Below are 22,688 nucleotides of genomic sequence, written 5' to 3'. Positions count from 1 at the left end.
CAGGATGGCTGAAGACGTTTGACGAGTACTACCGGGACCAGACCCAGCACATCCTGAACAACATGGTGGTGAAACTCCACGAGGACAGCCGCAGGAAAATGATCTGGTCCGAGATCTCCTACTTCGCCAAGTGGTGGGACAACATCGACGGCCAGAAGAGAGACGCTGTCAAGAGGTAGGAGTTCTGTCTGTGTCGTTCTAGCTTCAAGTTGAGACTGAAATCAATACGAGCAGCAAATCACCAGTGGTGAAAAAAGTTCCCAATTGTCATACTTGAGTAAAAGTAAAGATACCTTAATAGAAAATTAGTCAAGTAAAAGTGAAAATCGTCCAGTAAAATTCTACTTGAGTAAAAGTATTTAAATATACTTAAGTATGAAAAGTAAAAATTCCTTATATAAAGCAAACCAGACGGCATCATTTTATTTTTTCTTTACTGATAGCCAGGGGCACGCTCCAACAATCAGACATAATTTACAAACAAAGCATGTATTTAGTGAGTCCGCCAGATCAGACGCAGTAGGGACTTCCAGGAATGTTCTCTTGATAAGTGTGTGAATTAGACCATTTAAGTAAAAAAATGCATGTAAAAAAAAAGTAAAAAGTACATACTTTTCTTTCGGAATGTAGTGAAGTAAAAGTAAAATGTTTTCAAAAATATGAATAGTAAAGTAAAGTACAGGAATAAAACAACTTAATTAGTACTTTCAAGTATTTTTACTTAGGTACTGTACACCACTGCAAATCACTTATGGATTCTGTTAGTGTATTCTTGATTTAGCTTGGCTGCTATAAACATGGAAGCTAATTCCTTAGTGGATTTGCAATAACATTCCGATGCTCCTCTGTTATTCCCATTTTAATTAAAGCAAGGTTATACCTTGCTTAGGGCTAGCGGTTTTATAGGGTTTATTAAAAATGCAATGACATTAGAAGTGAAGAAGTTGAAGATAAATTAACTCAACCTCACAGCCTGAGATTGTCATTATACAGTATGTACAGGTAAATCAATGGCCGCATCCCGGTTTACAGCACAACTATTCTTTACTCTTTACCTGGTAGCAGGAGTTCATTGGTTTGAATTGCCTTAACAAGCCAAACTGACTCCAAATGGCCGTGAGGTCATAAAATCAATTGTGCTTGTGAGAGGCACATGGGCTCACACATGCTCTCTCTCTCTCACACTCTGCCTCAGTCTCTTTGCTGTTGACAATGTCCCCTTGAGGATGTAACAGTTGTCAGGAGTCAGGGGGTTCTCTGCGAACGACATGGAGGGAGTGATGGGGAGAGGGTTTTCCGCTTCAGAAAACAGCCGAAGAGGGTATCACAAATGCTGTGTGCATTGGCCATGCTCACGACGAGCTACTGGCGGGTAGGTTTCAGCACTAAGCCTTGGGAGATTACAAAACGGTGTATGAAATGCAATAAACATTTCAGCTGCAGGTTAGAATTCCAATTAGGAGCACAAGCAAAAACAGCCTTAAGGTGAAGGATGGAGGAAGATGAAAAATCCAACACTAATATTTATTCACTATTGATTTGATGCGCAGGGAGTTCAAAGCGAACCAGATCCATTCCTTTTTTTCTTTCTAGAATATTCCGTGTTTGCTCTTTTTTGAAGGGTGGTGTTGCTCATTTAATAACTTATTTTCTTTGCAGGTTTTCATTTGATGTCAGCAAATTCAAGGTCTGGCGCTTAATGATAAAATGTCCCCCGTTACAGTACACGGAGAACTATTGCTCAAGAAATTCAAACAAACAACCTCATTATTTCTTCGGGAACACACCTTTAGGATTCGAGAGGAACTTGTTTTTGAGCAGCATGTTTCGGGTTTGTAGGACAGCCACATCCATCCGTCCTCGTTAGAATGCAGTGTTGCTGTCGGGTCAGTGAAGATGGCACCTGCTTTCCTCACTCCAACCCGTCAACACCAGGACAGACCTACACTACGCCCCGCTCCCACCTGTCCAATCATAGAACAATGAAAGAAACCCACCGGTGATTGAATGATCCCAGAGGAAAATCCGGTTTCCAAGGAGAGAAAATAAAGAGCTATTTCTATTCCGAAAAGGGCTGAGTCGTCGTACTTTGTTTTGCTGCTCCGTGATCTTATTATAGGGACACGTTAAAGAAGTCTGCAATTGAAATATGCTCTGCGAACAGAGGAACGATGCTGACTCCAAATCAATGCAAGGGGTTTCTAGTAAGAGAGGGGAGTATCTACTAAAGGGGTTGATTTCACTCTTAGGACATAGGAGTAAGATAATTAAACATCAACAGAGGAAAAGATGGATCTGATTATTGCAATTAGTAAGGCCTTGATTTCTCCTGCAACTAAGATGCATGTTTGACACCCTCAGAATGTCGTATTATCCATGTCATAATGTTTGTGACCGAAAGCATCTCTTTTTAATCCAGTGTTTGTTTTTTTGTTTTTAACAAGTAATTAACATTATACCTGTCTGTTGAACGGAAAAATAAGCTCAAATTCATGAAGCTGCAGGGTTTTTGGATCGCTTCACGATTTGTTTGTTTTTATTTTGGCTTTGAGCTATGAGACGGTAATTGACTGAGTTGACAATCTGAAATCCTGATCCTTTTGCTCTGTGTTGTTTAGTCTGGTTGAGCGAGGCCAGTTGGAGATTACAACTGGAGGCTGGGTGATGCCTGATGAAGCCAACTCACACTACTTTGCATTAATTGACCAGCTATTGGAGGGACACCAGTGGTTGGAGAGAAATTTGGGTGAGTACATAATATATCAGGCATTTGTTATCTGGAAAGAGATCGTAGAAAATAAATGTTGTTGGCAAGCACAACATACACTGAGTGTACAAAACATTAGGAACATCTTCCTAATATTGAGTTGCATCCCCTTTTGCCAGCAGAATAGCCTCAATTATTCAGGGGGATGGGACTCTACAAGGTGTCGAAAGCGTTCCACAGGGATGTTGGCCCATGTTGACTCCAATGCTTCCCACAGTTGTGTCAATTTGGCTGGATGTCCTTTGGGTGGTGGACCATTCTTGATACACACTGGAACTGTTGAGCGTGAAAAACCCTGCAGCGTTGCAGTTCTTGACACAAAGCGGTGCGCCTGGCACCTACTACTATACCCCGTTCAAAGGCACTTCAATATTTTGTCTTGCCCATTCACCCTGTGAATGGCGCGCATACACAATCCATGTCTCAATTGTTTTGAGGCTTAAAAATCTGTATTTAACATGTCTCCACCCCTTCATCTACAGTGATTGAAGTAGATTTAACAAGTGACATCAATAAGGGATCATAGCTTTCACCTGGTTTCACCTGGTCAGGCTATGCCATGGAAAGAGCAGGTGTTCATATTATTTTGTACACTCACTGTGAAGCCGTTTGTTTTCCTGTGCTGGAGAGAGAGGTGTGTTTACACACGCATCCAGTCACAAATGATAGCTACTTGCTAGTGATTTGTCTTTAATTAACGCCTCATGTTTTGTACTCTCAGTGTATTTGTTCAACATATTTGTTATTTTGCGTGATTGACACAAAATGATTGGCATACTTTAACCATCAGAGATTTTAACTGTTTATACATGAACACATTAACCCAGTGGCAGCTGGTGACTTAAAAAGTTAGGTAGGATGACAATTGAAAACTGGTTGATTTAACAGGATGACCTGCGTAACAGATGTTTATTACAATGATTTTTAGGTGATGCTTCTTTGTTTTTTTATTGTTTATAATTTTCCTCAACATTTTGAGGAGGGTTGTTGCATGAACCTGAATCTTCCCTCTGGTCTTCCCTGTTAGGCGTGAAACCCCAGACGGGCTGGGCTGTGGACCCGTTTGGCCACTCCCCTACCAATGCATACCTGCTGAAACAGGCTGGCCTGGCCAACATGCTCATACAGAGGGTGCACTACTCCGTCAAGAAACACTTTGCCAGTCAGAAGACCCTGGAGTTCTTCTGGAGACAGAACTGGGGCAAGTATGAAGACTGACTGTACCCCTGTGGCTCTCAGGGTGCTTTCCCAGAGCCAGTGTTTCCCCTAGCTAGATTGTTTTCTAGGCGGGGCACTAAGGCCCTCAAATAAACATCCAGAGCCTCTTTCGGATCTCTGCCCGGAGATCTGCTCCTCATGCCTCTATTCTCAGTCGTTCGGTGTTTCAGGCGCTATCTCACCCATTGAATTTAGCATTTAGCATATTCAAAGTCCTAGCTTTAATTCTATAGGCAGAAACAGAAGAACATGACCCCAGAGTGACTACTTCATACTCAGTAGAAAACGCATGGTTCCAGCTACTTCCAATTCCTTTACATATTTGCTGTGGCAGATGCTGTGGATGGTTTGATGCCCAGTGTTGAACTCTGGACAGTCATCTTGTGTCACTAAAAGCGCTAGGATAGGGGACAGTAGCATCTGCTGTGGACGGTATTGACTCGCTCAGACCACCGCAGAGGGATTTCTCATGTCCATAGATAATTACATGCGTATCACATGCAAGAGCATGCTCGTCTCTCAAGGCTCCGATTTTGTTTGGCGTCATCTTATAGCATTTGTGGTATAGGGGATTGTCTCCTTGTATGGACTGAGGCCTGGCTTAAAAATGTCTGGCTGGCATTTCATGCGATGAACAGACCTCGGTTCAAATAGTATTTGATTGAGCTTGAACAGAGTGCCAGATGGGCAGGGTTTTCACTTTTGAACAATTACGTTGGTTCCATGGCACCAGGCAAGCTCAATCGAGTGCAGCTGAAGAATTTGAAAGAAGATAAGTACTGTTTGAACCCAGGTCTGATGATAAGCATGCTGATTGATAAGAACAATGTAACCACATCCTCATGACCCACATAAGGGGTTTCACATTTGCCGTGAACCATCTGCTTTGTGTGTCTGTGTGTGCCTGCGCACGCTTGTGACAGGGATCAGTTGGTAACAGAACGGGCGTTGTTAGTTAGTGGGTCCATGCAGCCATGCTGGAACCAACCGTCCCCCAGACGCTCTGTCCAAAAACGGGTGATTACTCAAACCCCTAAGCCAAATGATACAGTACTCATTAATGATTCTAACTGGGTAGACAGATGCTGAAATCGTCTGCAATGCCAGAGCATCTGTCTGTGCAATTTTTTATTTACGTCATGAAAATGATCAAATACTGTTATGATTATTTAATAGTAGACAATGATGAAAGAGCAGATCAGTTTGTGCGCTGTTCTTATGGTTCACTTTTATCAAAGTGTTTTATGTTAGAATTTAATACTTGTTGATGCCACTCGGTAGGCTGAAAAGATTTGGCATGGGCCTTCAAATCCTCATAAATTTCGACAGCTGCACCATCGAGAGCATCTTGACTGGCTGCATCACCGCTTGGTATGGCAATAGCACCGCCCTTGACCGCAAAGCGCTACAAAGGGTGGTGTGGACAGCCCAATGGTACCCAAACTATCTGCACTGACTCTACCTTGCACTGACCCTACGCACACTCACTAGACTTTAAATACACACTCACTCACACACACTACATTTACATTTACATTTAAGTCATTTAGCAGACGCTCTTATCCAGAGCGACTTACAAATTGGTGCATTCACCTTATGATATCCAGTGGAACAACCACTTTACAATAGTGCATCTAACTCTTTTAAGGGGGGGGGGTTAGAAGGATTACTTTATCCTATCCTAGGTATTCCTTAAAGAGGTGGGGTTTCAGGTGTCTCCGGAAGGTGGTGATTGACTCCGCTGACCTGGCGTCGTGAGGGAGTTTGTTCCACCATTGGGGTGCCAGAGCAGCGAACAGTTTTGACTGGGCTGAGCGGGAACTGTACTTCCTCAGAGGTAGGGAGGCGAGCAGGCCAGAGGTGGATGAACGCAGTGCCCTTGTTTGGGTGTAGGGCCTGATCAGAGCCTGAAGGTACGGAGGTGCCGTTCCCCTCACAGCTCCGTAGGCAAGCACCATGGTCTTGTAGCGGATGCGAGCTTCAACTGGAAGCCAGTGGAGAGAGCGGAGGAGCGGGGTGACGTGAGAGAACTTGGGAAAGTTGAACACCAGACGGGCTGCGGCGTTCTGGATGAGTTGTAGGGGTTTAATGGCACAGGCAGGGAGCCCAGCCAACAGCGAGTTGCAGTAATCCAGACGGGAGATGACAAGTGCCTGGATTAGGACCTGCGCCGCTTCCTGCGTGAGGCAGGGTCGTACTCTGCGAATGTTGTAGAGCATGAACCTACAGGAACGGGTCACCGCCTTGATGTTAGTTGAGAACGACAGGGTGTTGTCCAGGATCACGCCAAGGTTCTTAGCACTCTGGGAGGAGGACACAATGGAGTTGTCAACCGTGATGGCGAGATCATGGAACGGGCAGTCCTTCCCCGGGAGGAAGAGCAGCTCCGTCTTGCCGAGGTTCAGCTTGAGGTGGTGATCCGTCATCCACACTGATATGTCTGCCAGACATGCAGAGATGCGATTCACCACCTGGTTATCAGAGGGGGGAAAGGAGAAGATTAATTGTGTGTCGTCTGCATAGCAATGATAGGAGAGACCATGTGAGGATATGACAGAGCCAAGTGACTTGGTGTATAGCGAGAATAGGAGAGGGCCTAGAACAGAGCCCTGGGGGACACCAGTGGTGAGAGCACGTGGTGCGGAGACAGATTCTCGCCACGCCACCTGGTAGGAGCGACCTGTCAGGTAGGACGCAATCCAAGCGTGGGCCGCGCCGGAGATGCCCAGCTCGGAGAGGGTGGAGAGGAGGATCTGATGGTTCACAGTATCAAAGGCAGCCGATAGGTCTAGAAGGATGAGAGCAGAGGAGAGAGAGTTAGCTTTAGCAGTGCGGAGCGCCTCCGTGACACAGAGAAGAGCAGTCTCAGTTGAATGACTAGTCTTGAAACCTGACTGATTTGGATCAAGAAGGTCATTCTGAGAGAGATAGCAGGAGAGCTGGCCAAGGACGGCACGTTCAAGAGTTTTGGAGAGAAAAGAAAGAAGGGATACTGGTCTGTAGTTGTTGACATCGGAGGGATCGAGTGTAGGTTTTTTCAGAAGGGGTGCAACTCTCGCTCTCTTGAAGACGGAAGGGACGTAGCCAGCGGTCAAGGATGAGTTGATGAGCGAGGTGAGGTAAGGGAGAAGGTCTCCGGAAATGGTCTGGAGAAGAGAGGAGGGGATAGGGTCAAGCGGGCAGGTTGTTGGGCGGCCGGCCGTCACAAGACGCGAGATTTCATCTGGAGAGAGAGGGGAGAAAGAGGTCAAAGCACAGGGTAGGGCAGTGTGAGCAGAACCAGCGGTGTCGTTTGACTTAGCAAACGAGGATCGGATGTCGTCGACCTTCTTTTCAAAATGGTTGACGAAGTCATCAGCAGAGAGGGAGGAGGGGGGAGGAGGGGGAGGAGGATTCAGGAGGGAGGAGAAGGTGACAAAGAGCTTCCTAGGGTTAGAGGCAGATGCTTGGAATTTAGAGTGGTAGAAATTGGCTTTAGCAGCAGAGACAGAAGAGGAGAATGTAGAGAGGAGGGAGTGAAAGGATGCCAGGTCCGCAGGGAGGCGAGTTTTCCTCCATTTCCGCTCGGCTGCCCGGAGCCCTGTTCTGTGAGCTCGCAATGAGTAGTCGAGCCACGGAGCAGGAGGGGAGGACCGAGCCGGCCTGGAGGATAGGGGACATAGAGAGTCAAAGGATGCAGAAAGGGAGGAGAGGAGGGTTGAGGAGGCAGAATCAGGAGATAGGTTGGAGAAGGTTTGAGCAGAGGGAAGAGATGATAGGATGGAAGAGGAGAGAGTAGCGGGGGAGAGAGTTGACTTTGTTTGAAAGTGTAGCTGGCTAGGTAACCTCTAACTGGCTAGGTAACCTCGACAATTACTCTAGACTACACAATTATCTTGGATACAAAAACGGCTATGTAGCCAGCTAAGATCAAACAAATCAAACTGTTGTACTGTAATGAAATGAAATGTAATACTACCTGTGGAGCAAAGCGGAATGCAACTACTCGCTCCAACCCGGAAGTGCGTATCGTAGAGGGAGAGGCAATAGAAGTGTTGTTTCTTGTATTATTGTCTTTTGTGTCTTTAGAGGACTGCTTCACCTTAATGTCCCCTTTCCCTTTTCTTCTGTCCTTATTTTGTCCCACTTTGTCCCTTCTTTGTCCCTTCTTCTCTTCTGCCAACTAGACACTCCTTGTTAGCTAGCTAGCTTCTTCCAGGAATGTCCCTAGCAACTGCCTAGCAACAGGTAAACAACTTAGCTAGCTAAGAAAACGGTATAATTTTATGAAAAATTGTTACTTTTTCAAAAGCCTTTCTTCTTTGTTTGCTGCTTGTTTGGTCTCCTATTCAGTTTGCAGTTTTCTTTTGATTTTTTTTCACTACACTGTCTCTCCCACACAAATCCCTCACATATTCAAATAATGAATATGCACACACACGCATACCGACACAACACAAACATACATATGCACACGTACACTCACACACACACACATACTTTTACACTCATCATTTGCTGCTGTCACGTTCGTCGTTTGGAGGAAGAGAGAAGGACCAAGGCGCAGCGTGATACGAATACATTCTTCTATTTATTTAACACGAAACGAAGAACACTAAAACAAACTAATCAAAACAACAAAACGAACGTGAAGCTATATATATATATATATATATATATATATATATATATATATATATAAAGTGCAGACACAAGCAACCAATACATAGACAATAACCCACGAACTACCCAAGGAATATGGCTGCCTAAATATGGTTCCCAATCAGAGACAACGATAAACATCTGCCTCTAATTGAGAACCAATCTAGGCAACCATAGACATATAACACCTAGACTAGAAAACACCCATAGACATACAAAAACCCCTAGACAGGAACAAAACACATATATCACCCATGTCACACCCTGACCTAACCAAAATAATAAAGAAAACAAAGATAACTAATTATATAGCTTAGTCTCTGGACAATGTTTTGAAACATACAAATTAAAGAGCATCTACATTATATACATGAGATAAAAAGTATTGTGGTTTTTAGCTTTGAAGACTTGAATGAAATGAAATGTCGAATGAATAGTCGAATAACAGTCGGTCGGTCTGAGAATGTTGTTTTACCTGTAACATACTGGTCAAATAACAGTAGAATACAGTATATTACTAAGCTTTCTAAAACTAGTGTGTATGCTGCTCACCTTCTCTGTATTTGTAAAGATGTGCAATGAGAGTGGGGTAGCAAGTTCAGGGAGCGAGTGTTTTAATAAATATACGCAACATAATACAAAACGAGAAACATGAACAGCGCACAGACAAGAAACAGGAACAGAAACAATAACACCTAGGGAAGCAACCAAAGGGAGTGACATATAAAGGGCAGGTAATCAAGGAGGTGATGGAGTGCAGGTGAGTCTGATGACGCGCAGGTGCGCGTAACGATGGTGACAGGTGTGCGCCATAATGAGCAGCTTGGTGACCTAGAGTCCGGAGAGGGAGCACACGTGACAATGTTCCCTCTACTCAATAACAAACGCGGGGTCAAATACATGTCATGGAAAACCGACATTGATGTCGTGGTTGGAAACATCACTCTGCTATTGTTTTGAGAGACAGACATCCTGTGGCATAATAGAGTGCATGGTTTGAAATGTGCAATGTCACACTGGCAGATCCATATGGGAGATGACAGCGTGCTCTAGCTCAGGAAGCAGGCCACTTCCACTGCAGGACAAATAGGATTTAATCTCACTTGGCCGCAGTGGTGTGTATTCATAGATACCAAGGGAAGCCAGGCTTCCCCAAAATTTTTAGCAATTAACATTTAAAAACATAAAATAGTTTATCTTTCGTCTCTCTGTGTTTCATAATTTTCCTTCAATTCGCAAGAGTATCTCCCAGGAGAAAGCATATGAGCGAGCGAAACAGCGCCCCACTGTCTCTCTACGTGAATGCCATCTATCTGATGCTGTCTGGTCAGCGGGCGACATTGTTGCCACCCGTCGCATTGAAGGCAAAGGAAGCCAGCGAGCATTTGGCCTCCCTTGATTAAAACAAGTATAAAAAATTTGCCAATCAGCGTTGAGATAAACTGAGAAAGCTCATCTGTGAATGGTCCTGGCACACCAAAACAAAGTGTTAAGAGAAGCCAGCTTGGATTTTGGAATCACTCCTATCAAATCCCATTGAGAGCATATGTTATTGACAGAAAAACTTTAATTGTTGCATCTCGTGTTGTTGTCCTTCCTGTTGTTAGCTAGCTAAAATTGGCCCTTTCCTAAATTAGCCATGGATGGACATAGGGATTTGGACTTGTGGTTTAACTTAATTCTTCGTACTGGCCAATGATTATAACGGCAATTCTGATCCAACCATTAATTCATACATTGTTGTGCCCCTGGCCTGAGAGGATGGAAGTTCAATATGTAGCTAGATGTAGAAGGCTAATGCTAACTAGCTAACGTTACCCATGAATAGAAGTTAGGCTCGTGAGCAAGCATTTTAACCAAGAAGCCTAGGACAACAACAAATAAGTGTCTACTATATGAGTGATAGACCGTTTTGTCAACATGAAAGAGAGGAGAATGGCATTGGCGTTTCTCTAAAAGTAGGTCAACATGTTTTTCTACTTGCAAGAAATGCGCACACACACGCACACACAAAGCAGAACCATGGACAGCCACATCATATTTAGCTGACGTTGATTGGACTAAATAGTTTTTGGTATCTTTTAGTTGTCACTGTATTGGATTAAGCAGAGGTGATTTGATGTTGAAATGGTGCTGGAATAGTGTTGTTCCAGCACCTTACTTGTTTTCTTTGCGACTTGCTGTAACTCTCTGTGGTTCAAAGTTTTTTAGTGGTCTGAAAATGTCGGAAACATTAACTTGCTTGACCGTGCAACTGTTTGTTACATGCAGTATGCTTTGTGGACTTCACTGGACAGAGGTTGCTATCTGGTTTTGTGCTAAAACAAAGGTGTGGTTTAATTTATTATGCCACTGTGTCTTATTGTCTTGGCTTTTAGGCCTATATATCGGCAAGGCATATGAATTAACAGGTTATAGAGCAAACATCATCATTATTTTTATTTGGGGGAGGGCTTCCCCAGTGATTTTACCCTCGCACCGCTACTGCTTGGTCGTAGCAAATTAGACATCGGTTCAATGCCAGATCAGTATATATTGTGGCGAAATCCTGCACTTAAGTGCGCTGCCACTTTAAGAGCGCATGAGCAGTAGGAAGGAGGAGATAAAAGAGCTCGTTAAGCTCTATTGGAGAGGAGCTATTGATTGGCGCGACAGTTTTTGTTGTGTGCTATGCTGCAGAGGTTTTTTGATTGTCTTCAGCGTATGTGGTTGTACAGTGTTTGGATCAATCCTCGGTGTGATCGCTCGATGACGTGGTTGTTCTCATTTGGGACCACGATGGTTATGGATCAAATGGATTAGTAGCAACATTTGTTGCGAAGCGTTCAACTACAACCCAACATACCATCGGACAGTCAGACCGGATACCTGCAACCTCAAGACCACAGCTAAGCCCTCTCTTGTTCCCTTTCTCTCTTTCTCTTCCCGCTATGGTCCAGTGCTTTACACTGCAACCGACTCTATTTCCTAAGTACATTGAAGTTTCATTGGAGCTGGACTAGTGTGTATATGAACACCACACATTCATACCCTCTGCACTCCTTCCCAGGAAGAAAATACAAACTATTGCAAATCCTCTGTGTGATGACTGGGTTCATTTGTTATTGTATGAAGTTGCTGTTTATTTGCTCTGCCATTATTGTTATATGAGGTATGTTTGGTGGGGTTACCAAGAATTGTGGAAGGAATGTGATGTGTATTCTTTTTCTCTCCGCTGGCTATCTGGTCAACAGGCTACACTCTAGGCAGTCTCTTCTGTTGATGTGTGTGGGTCTGGTAGTGGTACTCGCTGTTCTACTATTCTTTTCTTTCGGCAGGGTTAATACCTGCCTGGCGCCCGAACAAAATCTTCTTTACCTTTCTCTAATTAATACCGCTACAGAAGTGGCGCCCGAACAGGGACTTGAACAGAAACACCCCTGACACCATCCACACAAAGTTGAAATCATGTCTTTTGTTGGAACCCCATACTGTGTCAATGTGGACACACCTAATGGTAATCGTGTTCAAGATTCTTTCATTGTGGAAGGATTAGATGAACTAATGGAGTTGGATAGCACTGACCCTTATCCCCAGGTTTCTGGCTCGCCTATAATCTCTCCACCATTACCCTCCCCTCAACCTCTTCCTGTTACCCTGCCCAGAGAGACTGGGAGAGGTGTCTCTGTGATCACTGGACGACTGGAACATCAATGGACACACACCAATCATAGTTTGACAATGCAGGAGAATGCCATTCGCAAACTCAGTGAATGTGTGGAGGCTCATCAGACAGATGTGCAGCTGAGGTTGGATTACCTTCCCTGTCAAATGGAGGAAAACCAACAACAAATTGTTCAGAGACAAAAATATTTACACGATTCTCTGAAACAGGATATTCAGGGACAACTGCACCAGTTCAAAACACAAATGGAATCTAACCATCAGCAAGTCCTAATCTATCTTGAGGAGGAACAAAAACAGAGAGCAGAGGAGTCAGCCTCTGTTGTGAAGGGATTGTGTTCTTATCTGAAGGAAGTTATGGAGGACATGAAGAACTCTCTCACAGGGGAACTACGATTGTTGATTGAACAAACTAAAAAGGACACCGTTAATGAGATGGAAAAAGCACAGAAGGCCACAGACCTTCAAATGGAAGAGCTGCACCAGGAGGAAATTAAAGGCTTTTCCCTTCTGGACAAATCTTCTGTACCTCCCTCAGGTTTTACCTCTGCCACTGGCTTGGTCAGTAACGGAATAGGAACAGGTAGCACTACAAAACCCCCTATGAAGATACTGTTAAACAGAACTCCCGCTGAAACTGTCATGCCTCCTCTAGAGCGCTCCCTCCCTATCAAACTACTTTTCCCCACTTTTGGCAGCCCAGAAGATGATGTTGATCCACTGTTTTTCTTATCTAAGTGTAATGATTTTCTTTCTATCCGGCCCCTTACTGACTGGGAGGTTCTTGCCACCCTCCGCAGTGTTCTCCATGGTACAGCAAGAGACTGGTGGGAGATAGCCCGTGAACATGTGTCAACCTGGGAGGAGTTTCAAAAAATATTCCTCTCAGCCTTCCTCTCAGAGGATTATGGGGATGAACTGGCGGAACGTGTTCGTAACAGAGTCCAGGGTGAAGCAGAGCCAATACGGGACTTTGCCTTCTCCTATCGAGTTCTATGTAGGAGATGGAAGGCTGACATTACTGAGCCGGAGATGGTCAAACTCATTCTAAAGAACATGATTCCCCGCCTTGCTAGTCAACTTCGAGAACGTGTGCAGAATGTGGATGATCTGGTGCGTCTGGGGACTCAGTTTGAGAAGGACTGGAAGCACCACCTTCAAACTAAAAACCCTGAACCCTCATCCCAGTATACCCATAGCTCTCTGGGGGCTAAACCATCTCAGATCTTTGTACCCAAGAGCCAAGACAAAAGTCCAGTGATGTGTTGGAGGTGTAAAGTCCAACATCCTCCAGGTTCTTGCCCGCTCTATGTCCAGCGTCAGGATTCCGGAAAAGGTCAGAAAGGACAGAAGACCGACAGTCTAGACAGACGTGGTGGCTTGCATACCATTGGGTCAGCCTTAATGCCCATGAAGCCTTTAGACATCACCCCTAGCTGTCTTATTACTATTCCGCAACAACTATTGGTACCCCTGACTGTTAGGAACTGGAGAGGGAAGGCCATAATTGACACAGGAGCAACTTACACCCTGATGCAAGAGGCCCTGTGGCAGAACATGGCATTACCTCATGAGGAGCTACAAACATGGGAGGAGGGACCATTGTACTTGGCCAATGGAGAACCTACCACCCCTTTGGGCTGGATTAGTATAATAATACAACTGCATGATAAGACTATTAAACTTCCTGTGGCTATTCTTGCAGATTCAAGCCTTGCATTTGCTGTAGTCCTTGGTCTAGACTTCCTGTTCTTCAGTGGACTGACCATCTCGATGTCCGAACCCTCCTATCGGCTGCACTCTGACTATTCCCAGCCTCATCCATTTCAACCTGGTAATGCACTGATTTCAGGCTGGAGCCTGCTGCATTATGCAGAGTCCGGACAAGGTCAAGTCAGAGACCGAGAAAATATAAAGAACAAAGCCAATCAACGACAGCTGAGAAACTATGATAAACATAGACGAGACGTGTGTTTCCCACCCCAGTCTCGTGTCTGGGTACGTTCCCATCATCTGTCGAAGGCATCTAAGAAGTTCACTGCCAAGCTAGCTTCGAGATGGAAAGGCCCATACCGTGTAGTGCAGCAGTTGGGACCAGTGAACTACTTGGTCTGTTTGGAGGACACTGGGGAAGATGTCAGGTCGGTGCATGTTGTTGACCTAAAGCCTTGCTACCCTACGGCAGAAGAGCTGGATCGCAGGCAAAAGCAACACCTGCAGGAACTCTTCGTGGAGGACTCTGATGATGAGGACTTCCCTGGTTTTGGATAGCAGGAACATTAACTTGTCAAAGCCTGCATCCTCTCTGTTTCTACAGGCTTTGTTTTTTCATGGGGGGAGGAGTGTGGCGAAATCCTGCACTTAAGTGCGCTGCCACTTTAAGAGCGCATGAGCAGTAGGAAGGAGGAGATAAAAGAGCTCGTTAAGCTCTATTGGAGAGGAGCTATTGATTGGCGCGACAGTTTTTGTTGTGTGCTATGCTGCAGAGGTTTTTTGATTGTCTTCAGCGTATGTGGTTGTACAGTGTTTGGATCAATCCTCGGTGTGATCGCTCGATGACGTGGTTGTTCTCATTTGGGACCACGATGGTTATGGATCAAATGGATTAGTAGCAACATTTGTTGCGAAGCGTTCAACTACAACCCAACATACCATCGGACAGTCAGACCGGATACCTGCAACCTCAAGACCACAGCTAAGCCCTCTCTTGTTCCCTTTCTCTCTTTCTCTTCCCGCTATGGTCCAGTGCTTTACACTGCAACCGACTCTATTTCCTAAGTACATTGAAGTTTCATTGGAGCTGGACTAGTGTGTATATGAACACCACACATTCATACCCTCTGCACTCCTTCCCAGGAAGAAAATACAAACTATTGCAAATCCTCTGTGTGATGACTGGGTTCATTTGTTATTGTATGAAGTTGCTGTTTATTTGCTCTGCCATTATTGTTATATGAGGTATGTTTGGTGGGGTTACCAAGAATTGTGGAAGGAATGTGATGTGTATTCTTTTTCTCTCCGCTGGCTATCTGGTCAACAGGCTACACTCTAGGCAGTCTCTTCTGTTGATGTGTGTGGGTCTGGTAGTGGTACTCGCTGTTCTACTATTCTTTTCTTTCGGCAGGGTTAATACCTGCCTGGCGCCCGAACAAAATCTTCTTTACCTTTCTCTAATTAATACCGCTACAATATCACCCAATGTTATCTTATATCATTTTATATCATCATCATACAAGCGACCAGGCATTAGTTGTTATTTCTAATAAGGGATAAATGTTAGTACTTTTGAATACTGCGTGCATACCACAGCCAGTCTCTTTCAGATAGAAATGTAAACAGTTTTTCTTTCAAACTGTTTTTAGACATTGCATGCTAGCTATATGTTTACAGTCCACATTCTGAAATTTTGTCATAAGGATGTTTGTGCATTCTTTGTACTGTCAAATGCAAATACCAGACCAGACGTACCGTCAGGAAAAAATACATGTTTTCTATTTTCTATTCTAATACTCTATTCTATTTCATGTTCTATTCTAATACTCTATTATATTTCTATGTTCTATTCTAATTCTCTATTCTATTTCATGTTCTATTCTATCTGTGTGCAGACCCAGCCTCCAGCACGGACATTCTATGTCACATGATGCCCTTCTACAGTTACGATGTTCCCCACACGTGTGGTCCCGACCCCAAGATCTGCTGCCAGTTTGACTTCAAGAGACTTCCTGGTGGGAGGGTCAGTTGTCCCTGGAGGGTCCCCCCTCAGGCAATCACGGATGGAAACGTACAACAGAGGTGACCAATCACATAGAAATGGAATGAGAGTGATATACTGTGTCTCTATAAGAAACGAATCTTTATTGTCCTATCGAATTTACATGAAACAGGAAATTGTCTTTGGCTTGAGGCTCACAGTTAATAACAACACTTGACATTCAAACACGACAAAAGCAAAGCTGGTCACAAAGGCTTTGGGTCCTCTATGTAAAGTGTTTCGTAATCTGTGGTCTGTCCCATAGCTTTCCTCTCCCTGGTACAGACAAGTATTAGAAACACTGGTTTATGGGGTAGACAGACGGTCCACATTCTCTCCACAGTTTGATAATGTTATGGACAAGGGTCAAACACTTTGTATGAATAAGATAAGACATCGAAGCCACTGTACGATAATATTTTGTGGCAATAGGAATTTCAGATGGCCTTTGTTTTTCTAACACAAGATAGTTTCTGATGATAAGTGGACTTTCTGACACAGTAGCAAATCCAAGACTAGAGAATTGACCACACACATGAATGCACGAACACACACATAGATAATTCATTGGCAATTATCAATCAATCAATCAAATTTATTTTTAAAGCTGATGTCACAAAGTGCCGTACAGAAACCCAGCCTAAAACCCCAAACAGCAAGCAATGCAGGTGTAGAAGCACAATTACAGCTTAATATGTCATGAAAACTGTGAATTCGTTGTAGTATAGTGAACTCTTTTTTCCCATGATCCCTAGGGTTCAGATGCTGCTGGACCAGTACAGGAAGAAGTCCAAGCTATTCCGAACCAAGGTGTTGATGGTCCCCCTAGGGGACGACTTCCGCTACACAGAGGCCTTGGAGTGGGACCAGCAGTTCCAGAACTACCAGAAGCTCTTTGACTACATGAACTCTCATCCAGAACTACACGTCAAGGTCTGACTTTGGGAGCTGGAATGTTGCGTGAATATGCAGGAAGTTTTGTTTGGTCTTTTATTTCTTTTCCAGGCAGCCAGGTTTATTTCAGGTTTATTAGGTTTGCAATAGTGGAAGATGGCGGGGTTTAAGGTTTTGATGCATCACATCATTGGAATGACTGATGGTCGATAGTGAAATGGTTTGTTTCGTTGGCTTCCCACCCTTCTTGAAATATTGTTTTTGTGTCCAGCTATTGCAATGGTACACTGCTCTCAATAAAGCAGAAGAGTAAACTACCCTACAGCATTAATGATAGAGCTATTTTAAGTTGATCTATTCTAACTGACGTATTCTGTTCTAGGCTCAGTTCGGCACCATCACGGATTACTTCAATGCCCTTCGTAAATCGGCCATAGACCCCGGTCACACTGGGCCCTCTTTACCTGTGGTCAGCGGAGACTTGTTCACCTACGCAGACCGAGATGACCACTACTGGAGCGGGTACTTCACCTCCCGACCCTTCTACAAACGTATGGACCGCGTGCTGGAGTCACACCTCAGGTGGGAGCACAGACCGTTATTTTGTGGCAACCTATTTGTCTCTCTCTGTTTCTTTTTCTCTGTTTCTTTTTTTACAAACTCTTCTAATTTCTTTTTCTATTTCCTATACATTTTTTAAAATGTATCTATTGCTAAATTTCAATCATCATCCATCAACCAACACAGATTACATAGATTAGTTTTTACAACAGTACAATTTCAACATAGAAAATGAATCACTGTAAGTACATGTATTGGATGACTGGTTAAAGAGCAACTGCCCCTAAAAAATGAACTTCTCATTGAGAAAACAACCTATGTGTCATCGATATGACTCCGAAACATTTATTCTAGTGTCAAAATGTACTACTAAATGTAAATAGGATAATTTTGGTCATGAAGTCAGTCTCGTCCAAAACAAGAGTTTTGTGAGACTTTTGGTCGTGACTACCTCACAACGTAAATTAAGGTTGGGTTTGTTTCAATTCTGCCCACAGCTGGCAGCACACAAGTAATTATCAAATTCAGAGTGCAGCTGCACCTGACCTAATCGTAATGTCTGTGGTAAATTTGGGTTGAGTTTGAATATCTCTATGGGGCTAGTTAGGGACCATTGTTAAATTACACAATGTACATGGGACAATATAAAAATTCCAAGTGCTCCAAATTTCAATGACTTAAAAACCTTAAACCAACTATAAATTGTAGAAATTCATATACAAATATTGAAAGCATTTAATGAGAAAACTAAAAGGTGTGCAACATGAAAACATTGTCTAATTTACATTGTGTAATTTGTTGACGGTCCGTAACTTGCCCCGGAGATAGGCTATCCAAAGTCAAACCAATTTTGCCATAGTCGCACACCAGCTAGCTGAAGCTAATTGGCTAAATAATTTGGATAGCTCTCCCCATCTGCGAACACACAAGAGACACCCACATCAAACCACACACCGAAACCAACTCGTGTTTGAATTCAGTCTTGGCCGCTAGCATTTCTTAAAAGGGCTTGATAGTACTACACCTGTTGAATTCGGCGCATGTGACAAATAAAGTTTGATTTGATTTACCAGGAAGTCTAGTGGTTGCCAAGGTGTCAGCTCATGGAGATCCAATTCAAATAAAGAATTCTGTAACTCAATCAAAGACATGCTGAAACTAATCCACTGTGCAATGTAAAATGCACCGCATTATAAACACATAATTGATTGGAGAAATTGTTATTTTTACATTTGAAGCGCTGAGACAGCCCAAAAATAAACTGTGAATAATAACCACATCTCAAACTAAGCCTATTACAATTATTACAAGCCTATTTGATTGAAATACTATGCTTGTTTGACATTATTTTTGTTGCATTCGTAATTACGTTTTTTACCAACCTCTTGCATATTGATGAATATGAATCCAATAAAATATTCTAATTCAGTCTTCTCACTCCAAAGTGTTGTGCCAATCTAATGGTCCACCATCTAATAACCTTAAACACTGACCAGACAGATTTGACTTTAATGCATTTAGTACTAGTAGACTTTAACCTTAATTCACAGACTTGAGAATATCTCCACCAGGTTGTTGCCTTTGATCCAGTCTGTTTTTTTCTTTAGTAAAGGTTCATGTAACAAGTCATTTTTTTTAGGTGGTGGGGGAGTTAGCCCCATGCACAATCCCCAACCTGGAGGGCCAGGGACTGCTTTGTCCGCCTACTAACCTTTGACCTGTCTGGCTTGGTTGGACCTGCCGGGGGTATACACCCTCTCCGGCAAGGAGACAGTCCAGTAGACTAATTAATAGCCTTAATTAGTAGTTATCCTTAATCAGTACAATGGACAGTCTCTCCCAAATTAGTACAAAGGACAATCTCTTCCCGTCATCAGCACGGTCAGTTAGAGCCAGTGTTGAGTGTGGTGTTGGGAAGGTTAGTCATGACCTTTATAGAAAGGGTCTGTAAGGCTTGTGGGATATTTTTCTGCCTGCGTCTTCTAGGCATAGAGCCACAACTTTAGGGTCGCCAGGGCATAAATGAAGACATGCAGGAGACCAGTTGATGTTGGTTTTACTTGTATGTAGTACCACTTAGCAGATTTGAATTTACTTCACTGAAGTGGTGTAAATTCACATTTACAGAAATGTTCATTCATTCATTAGTATACTATAGTTTCTACACAAGTGAGCCTTGTGGTTTGGCTGTTCCCCAGCAACTACTCTAGATAAATAATCAATGTTGTTTGGTCTATTGTTTGGCTAATTGACAGCCAACTTGGCATTCCCTCATGTACACTGCAAGCTTAAAAGGCGACTTTCTGATTTGGCCTCATTTAGATCTGGTTTCGGGATCGGTGTCCCTTCCACGGGATGGTTGAGCTAACGTAGGCTAATGCGATTAGCATGAGGTTGTAAGTAACAAGAACATTTCCGACATAGACATATCTGATATTGGCAGAAAGCTTACATTCTTGTTAATCTAACTGCACCTTCCAATTTACAGTAGCTATTACAGTGAAGGAATACCATGCTATTGTTTGAGGCGAGTGCTAAATTTTGAACATGAAAAGTTATAAATAAACAAATTAGGCACATTTAGGCAGTCTTGATACAAAATTTTGAACAGACATACAATGGTTCATTGGATCAGTCTAAAATGCTGCACATACACTACTGCCATCTAGTGGCCAAAATCTAAATTGCACCTGGGCTGGAATAATACATTATGGCCTTTCTCTTGCATTTCAAAGATGATGGTACAAAAAAAATACAAAAGAACGGTTGTTTTTTTCTTCGTATTATCTTTTACCAGATCTATTGTGTTATATTCACCTACAGTCCTTTCACATTTCCACAAACATCAAAGTGTTTCCTTTCAAATGGTACCAAGAATATGCATATCCTTGCTTCAGGGCCTGAGCTACAGGCAGTTAGAATTGGGTATGCCATTTTAGATGAACATTTAAAAAAGGGGGCGGATCCTTAAGAGGTTCTTTAACCAACAATGCAGTTCAAGAAAGAGTTAAGAAAATATTTACCAAATAAACTCAAGTAAAAAATTATTAAAAAGTAACAATAAAAGAACAATACAGGGGGTACCAGTTCGAGTCAATGTGCGGGGATGGGTCAATGTAAATAGTCCAGGTGGCCATTTGATGAATTGTTCAGCAGTCTTATGGCTTGAGGGTAGAAGCTGTTTAGGAGCCTTTTGGTCCTAGACTTGGCGCTCCGGTACTGCTTGCCATGCGGTAGCAGGAAAAAAAGTATATTGTCTGACAATTTTGCGGGTTTCCTCTTACACCACCTAGTATATAGGTCCTGGATGTCAGGAAGCTTGGCCCCAGTGATGTACTGGGCCGTATGCACTTACCCTCTGTAGATGCCGATCAGTTGCCAGCGGTGATGCTACCGGTCAGGATGCTCTTGATGGTGCAGCTGTAGAACTTTTTGAGGGTCTGGTGACCCATGCCAAATCTTTTCAGTCTCCAGAGGGGGAAAAGGTGTTGTCATGCCCTCTTCACGACTGTCTTGATGTGTTTGGACCATTATAGTTTGTTGGTGATGTGGACACAATGGAACTTGAAACCCTCGACTCGCTCCACTACAGCCCAATCGATGTTAATGGAGGCCTGTTCGGCCCGCCTTTTCCTGTAGTCCACGATCAGCTCCTTTGTCTTGCTCACATTGAGTGAGAGGTTGTTATCCTGGCAACACACTGCCAGGTCTCCGACCTCCTCCCTATAGGCTGTCTCATTGTTGTCGGTAATCAGGCCTACCACTGTTGTGTCATCAGCAAACTTAATGATGACGTTGGAGCCGAGTTTGGCCACGCAGTCATGGGTGAACAGGGAGTACAGGAGAGGACTAAGCACGCACCCATGAGGGTCCCCAGTGTTGAGGATCAGCGTGGCAGACGTGTTGTTGCCTACCCTTACCACCTGGTGGCGGCCCGTCAGGATGTACAGGATCCAGTTGCAGAGGGAGGTGTTTAGTCCCAGGGTCCTTAGCTTAGTGATGAGCTTTGAGGGCACTATGGTGTTGAACACTGAGCTGTAGTCAATGAACAGCATTCTCACATAGGTGTTTCTTTTGTCCAGGTGGGAAAGGGCAATGTGGAGTGCGAGATTGCGTCATCTGTGGATCTGTTGGGGCGGTATGAGAATTGGAGTGGGTCTGGGGTGTTCGGGATGATGCTGTTGATGTGAGCCATGACCAGCTTTTCAAAGCACTTCATGGCTACCGACGTGAGTGCTACGGTGCGGTAATCATTTAGGGAGGTTACCTTCGCTTCCTTGGTCACAAGGACTTTCGTGGTCTGCTTGAAACATATAGGTATTACAGACTTGGTCAGGTAGATGTTGAAAATGTCAGTTAAGACACTTGCCAGTTGGTCCGCGCATGCTTTGAGTACACGTCCTGGTAATCCGTCTGGCCCCGCAGCTTTGTGAATGTTGACCTGTTTAAAGACATTGCTCACACAGTCGTCCCGGAACAGCTGGTGCTCTCATGCATGGTTCAGTGTTGCTTGCCTCGAAGCAAGCATAAAAGGCATTTTGCTCATCTGGTAGGCTTGCGTCACTGGGCAGCTCGTGGCTGGGTTTCCCTTTGTAGTCCGTAATAGTTTTCAAGCCCCGCCACATCCGACGAGCGTCAGAGCCGGCGTAATAGGATTCAATCTTCATCCTATATTGACGCTTTGCCTGTTATGGTTCGTCTGAGGGCGTAGTAGGATTTCTTATAAGTGTCCGGATTAGTGTCCCGCTACTTGAAAGAGGCAGCTCTAGCCTTTAACTCGATGTGGATGTTGCCTGTAATCCATGGCTTCTGGTTGAGATGTGTACGTTTGGTCACTGTGGGGACGACGTCGGCGATGCACTTATTGATGAAGCCAATGACTGAGGTGGTATTCTCCGGATTCCTGCCGCTCTAGATCATTACACAGTATCATTGCTCCGGATCATCGCAATTAGCTAGCTGCAAACGAGTGGCTACTGTTAGCTAACGCCTCTGTCCCGAAGCAAGCACCAGCTAGCCTCGAGCTAGGCCCATATACCCGCTAATTCTAGGGCTACAATACCTCCTTTGCCAATTGGCCTGGACCCTTTATTGTCGACACGGAGCCCCGCCGATCCATCACGACTGTACTGCCGACGTGATCGCCCGATGTGGTCTCAACAGGCTATTCTGTTACGATATCGCCGAAGA

At 44.0% G+C, this 22,688-nt stretch overlaps 1 protein-coding gene across 1 annotated transcript in view; it reads left to right on the top strand.

Moving 5' to 3' along the window:
- man2a1 (mannosidase, alpha, class 2A, member 1) overlaps positions 1-22,688 on the top strand; it is a 77,649-nt gene that overhangs the window by 12,527 nt on the left and 42,434 nt on the right. The window contains exons 4-9 of the mRNA XM_071349984.1: positions 4-175; positions 2,619-2,746; positions 3,795-3,968; positions 15,898-16,084; positions 16,799-16,976; positions 17,320-17,519. Of these exons, the coding sequence (XP_071206085.1) occupies positions 4-175; positions 2,619-2,746; positions 3,795-3,968; positions 15,898-16,084; positions 16,799-16,976; positions 17,320-17,519 (1,039 nt within the window). The remainder of the gene's footprint in view (positions 1-3; positions 176-2,618; positions 2,747-3,794; positions 3,969-15,897; positions 16,085-16,798; positions 16,977-17,319; positions 17,520-22,688) is intronic.

This window comes from Salvelinus alpinus, chromosome 18 (assembly GCF_045679555.1).
Source record: "Salvelinus alpinus chromosome 18, SLU_Salpinus.1, whole genome shotgun sequence".
Classification (NCBI taxonomy): Eukaryota; Metazoa; Chordata; class Actinopteri; order Salmoniformes; family Salmonidae; genus Salvelinus; species Salvelinus alpinus.
Note: the sequence above shows the minus strand (reverse complement) of the source record. Positions and strands in the feature narration are given on the sequence as shown.